Source organism: Pinus tabuliformis, chromosome 9, assembly GCF_031772625.1.
Source record: "Pinus tabuliformis cultivar Carrire ecotype Pingquan chromosome 9, CPIR1, whole genome shotgun sequence".
NCBI lineage: Eukaryota > Viridiplantae > Streptophyta > Pinopsida > Pinales > Pinaceae > Pinus > Pinus tabuliformis.
In genome coordinates this window covers 1,603,744,533-1,603,748,756 of record NC_142307.1, presented here as the reverse complement: position 1 = coordinate 1,603,748,756, position 4,224 = coordinate 1,603,744,533, and the positions used below count along the sequence as shown (strand labels likewise).

At 50.0% G+C, this 4,224-nt stretch overlaps 1 protein-coding gene across 1 annotated transcript; it reads right to left on the bottom strand.

Annotated features, from left to right (window-relative positions):
• Positions 1–352: 352 nt before the first annotated feature.
• Positions 353–3,373, bottom strand: LOC149154905 (uncharacterized). The gene is made up of 2 exons (XM_089444249.1): positions 1,912–3,373; positions 353–1,413 (listed from the first exon to the last, which is right to left on the bottom strand). The coding sequence occupies exons 1-2, from the start codon at positions 3,371–3,373 to the stop codon at positions 353–355; spliced, it is 2,523 nt and encodes an 840-aa protein (XP_089300375.1).
• Positions 3,374–4,224: the final 851 nt, after the last annotated feature.

The following is a 4,224-nucleotide window of genomic DNA, read 5'->3' as shown; positions in this document are numbered from 1 at the left end:
TGCTGGAAGGGATAGATCCAATTTGGCTGCAGTGATTTAAAGCATTGAGGATGTCCTTTCCCAGCAACTCGAAAAATGCTGAGTAGAATTCAATGGTCCAGCCGTCCGGTCCCGGGATTTTATCCTTCTGAAAACCTTTGATGGTGGCTTCTAGTTCCTCCAGTGAGATATCTTGTGTAAGATCATCTGCATCCTCCTCATCTACAAACCTAGGAAAGTGTTCTGCCACCCTCATGATTTCAAGGAGACTTGCCTGTTCTGGGGCCCTGTATATATTTCTGAAATGAGTAGTGGCCAGGTGTGCAAGTTCTTCATGCCTGCTCACCCTATATCCTTGCTCATCCTGTAGTTCCTAGATAGTGTTGATTGCCTTCCGACCATTTGCAAACCGATGGTAAAATTTTGTGTTCTCATCTCCCTCCTTGAGCCAGATTGCTCTGCTTCTGAGTCGCCAGGAGTCCTCCCTGTCTCTGAGGATCTGAGTCCTCTTTTTAATGAGGTCTTCATACATGTATTTCTGATCAGGGGACAGGAATGTACCATCTGAGCCTGATTCGAGGGCTTCAATAGCTTGTTCCGCTTGGGAAATAGTTTGATCATCTTGTTGCCTCTTTTTTCTTGCCCATTCTCTTGAAACCCCTTTGAGCTCTGAGAGGTTTCTGATGAAACCAATAGCTGGGTCTTCATCTACCCTAATCGGGTGTGCGTTCCAGAAGTCCGTTATCTGCTTGATGTAGGTGGGATCCCGCAGCCAAGTTGCATTGAATTTGAAGGGGGCTTTTTTAGGCTGTTGTCTTGCACTCATTTCCAAATATATCGGTCTATGGTCCGAGATCCCTCCACTTCCCACCCATTGTCTGGCTCTAGGGTGTAGATTACAAAGACCTTCTTTAATGATAAATCGATCCAACCGCCTGGCTAGGCTTTGGTCCCCAGTTCTGTTGTTCCTCCATGTGTACTGGACTTTTGCGGAGGGGAGGTCAATCCAGTGAAAATCCTCAAGCAGTTGACTGAAGAAATCGGAGAGAGGGTCGATTTGAGCCTGGTGACCCCAGGATTCAGAGAAACCCATAGAGAAATTTAAATCACCCCCCAAGATAATATTCTCATCTAGTAGGAGCGGGGATCCCAGAAGCTTATGCCAGAAGAGCTCTCTGTTTTGGCAGGGGCCATAAACATTTATGATTTTGAGATTTTCCTCCATGTCCTTTGCATAAATATCAGCCCCCAGAAAACCCACTCCTCCCCATATGCTTTTGATGTTGATAGAGTTGTTCTTAAAACCAATGGCAATGCCTCCTGATCTTCCCGACACATCAATGGCTGTGAAGGACCACCCCGGTAGCCATGAATCTAGAAGGGAGGTTGCAGTGTCTGCTTTACATAGTGTCTCTTGAAGGAAGATAATATCCACTGGGTTTGAAAGAAGAAGACGCTTTAGGGCCAATTTTTTATCAGGGCTGGCCAGCCCTCTACAGTTGAAAGACAAAAATATCATGGAGGGGGGTGGTGGAGGGTGTCCTGTGCTCTAAGGGCCCTGTGGAGAGTTTGTTGTTTGCCACAAAGGATCTCATCCTCCATTTGTTTTCGAGCAATGGTCATGCCTGAAGGTCGTCCCCTCCCTTGCTTAGGCGAGAGGACAAGGGCTTCCACCGCCAGCCCTATGGAATCCGGGACATGAAGTTTGGTGGTCGAGCGGGTGGAGTACCGAGGAGAGGAGTTTACAGAAGGTCAGGGTGAGGGGAAGGAGTTGTGGGGAAAAGAAGGGGAGGGGGAGGGGATGGGGAAGCCCGGGGCTCTTGGAATGGGGCAGGAGACGTATAGCGAAGGGAGGTGGGGGGGGTTTGAAACCCTTACGAGGTCGAGAGCAGATGGGGAGGAGGGGGGAAGGGACATTAATAGGAGGCATACCCACAGTGGATAAACACATAGATGCAATATGAGAAACAGAGGCAGACGAAATAGAGGACGTACCCGAGGAGAAGACCGCACCCTTCGCAGCTCTGGATCGTGTCAGGGGAGGAGAAGGAGGCCGAGCCGAATTTGAGCCTTGCTTCTTGCGCCGAGGAGCAGGGGGAGCCTCCACCGTGTCAGAAGTGATGATATGGTCCATTCTGCGCGCCATTTCCCCAGGGGGGCTTGGCTGTCCTCCTGCCGTGTGCGGATCCAAACCAGGTGCCGTCTGCTCAACCTTCTGAAGGAGGGGGCAGTCTTTGTAAAGGTGACCCACTTGGTGGCATCTCCTGCATCTGTAGGGGAGGCCTTCGTAGTCCAGCTTCTGTGTTCTTGAAGAAGATTTCCAATGTATGTTGATGTTTTCTGGCACCCCTCCTCTGGTGTCCATGTGCACAAGGATTCTTGCGTATGCCAATGCGCCCGTTGCTAGATAGGATTTATCAGATTCCATGAAGGTGCCAAGTGCATTGCCTATCCTCTTAAAGATATCTTCTGACCAGTATTGCAGCGGCAAGCCTGGTAGTCTGACCCAAACAGGCCCTATGCCGATGATCTCCGTCTCCGGGTCGAATAATGGCGTCCATCGTTTGAGAAGAACCGGGGCCTTTTCAAAGTGCCAAAACGATGAAAGGACCCAGCTCGTGTGATCCGCCCGAGCGAATTTGAGTGCGAACCACCCACGCACAAAAGTCTGGACCGTAGGAATGTCCACCAGGTATTGTCCCCATATCTCAGTCGCCCATTCCTTTAGCTTTGCAGCCGATACATGCCTGCCCTTGATTCGACCCACTAGGACGCAGTCAGCAAGGTCCATGGCTTCCCCCCAGCGGATATCTTCTTCCAGCCGCAGAAAAGCATCTTCCGCCGTTGATTTTAGGCAACGTTGCTTCTTGGCAGGCCTGGAGGACATACGGCCCGGGATAGCAGTAGACTGTGAGCCCACCGGGGGAGGAACAGGAGGGGTGGGGAGGGGGGTAGATTCAGGGGGGGGAAATGCTTCAGGGAGGGGAGGGACCGTGTGATAGCTGCCAGAGGGGGCGGAGGGTGCCGATGGAGGGTTTGAAACCGAGGAGGGGGGGTTTGACACCTGAGGGAACTGGGTCGCCGCCTGGATAACGGGTGGAGGGACGAAGGATGGGGGGTCCGAAAGTGGGGGAGGAACTCCGATCGGGGAGGGTTGAATACAATCAGCCAAAAAACCCAAAGTAGCCGGGGAGGGGACTGCGAAAGTGTTCCAGGAGGAGGGTTCACCTGGAAAAAATTCAGATGGGGGAGTTGGGTCAGAGGGGGGGGAGACGTTTTCCAAGCCAACAGACAGGCTTCCATTGAGCATACCCCCAGAAGAAGAAAACGTGGACCGCCAGATTGAGCTGTCGGCCAGCGGAGACCCCGAGTAGTCCACATCCTCCGAATCCATGTCGGCAGCTGCTTCCTGCTTCCCACGAAAAATGGTAACCGTCCAAAACCCTCCTCGATGCCAGATAACCGCTTGGGGTTCACCGGAAACAGAAGGAAAACCTGTAGAGCCCGATCAGGAAGTGTAACTGCGGCCGTTCTCCACTAACCGCTTTGTAAACGTCGCCTTCGCAAGCTGTCGACCGATCCGGATGGGCGCCGTTCCGATGCAGTGGAGAGCAGAAGATCAGGGATAGGAAAAAAACCGAGGTAAAAGAGGGTAAAAACTGAGGGGAGGGTTAAAACCGTAAGAGATAAAGTCACGGGCGCGGGAAGGGTGAGCCAGCTGCCCGCACAGATATCGAGGGCGGTCCAGGGTGGAGCTGGTACGGGAGAGGGTGGGGTTTTGCAGGGCCGTGGGACGGCCTGCAAACCCCTGTCAGCGTGGTTCCATTGCTGAGGTTGCAGAGCGCTTCATTCCTTCCCCCTTTCTCAACCTATCCCAATCACAAAACAAAAAAATATTCTGGTAGAAACATTGTAATGTAATGTTTAACATTTTGACTAAGTCAAATTACATAAAATAAAAATAAAAATAAAAACAAATAAATAAAATTAATGTAATGTAAACATTTTAACTCCATCAAAATAAAATAAAAATAAATAAATAAAAATAAGAATAAAAAAAAATAAAAATAACCCTAATAAAAAAAAGGACCCATGATATTTGTGTGGAATATAGCCTAATTAGAAGGGGAAATTAAATTGGCCTATACTCATCTTAACTTTGGATCTACCAAGCACTAAGAAGGATCAAACCTCATTTAGAGTGAAAAGAGATTTGATCACTCTCTTCCCTTGGTAGATCCAGAG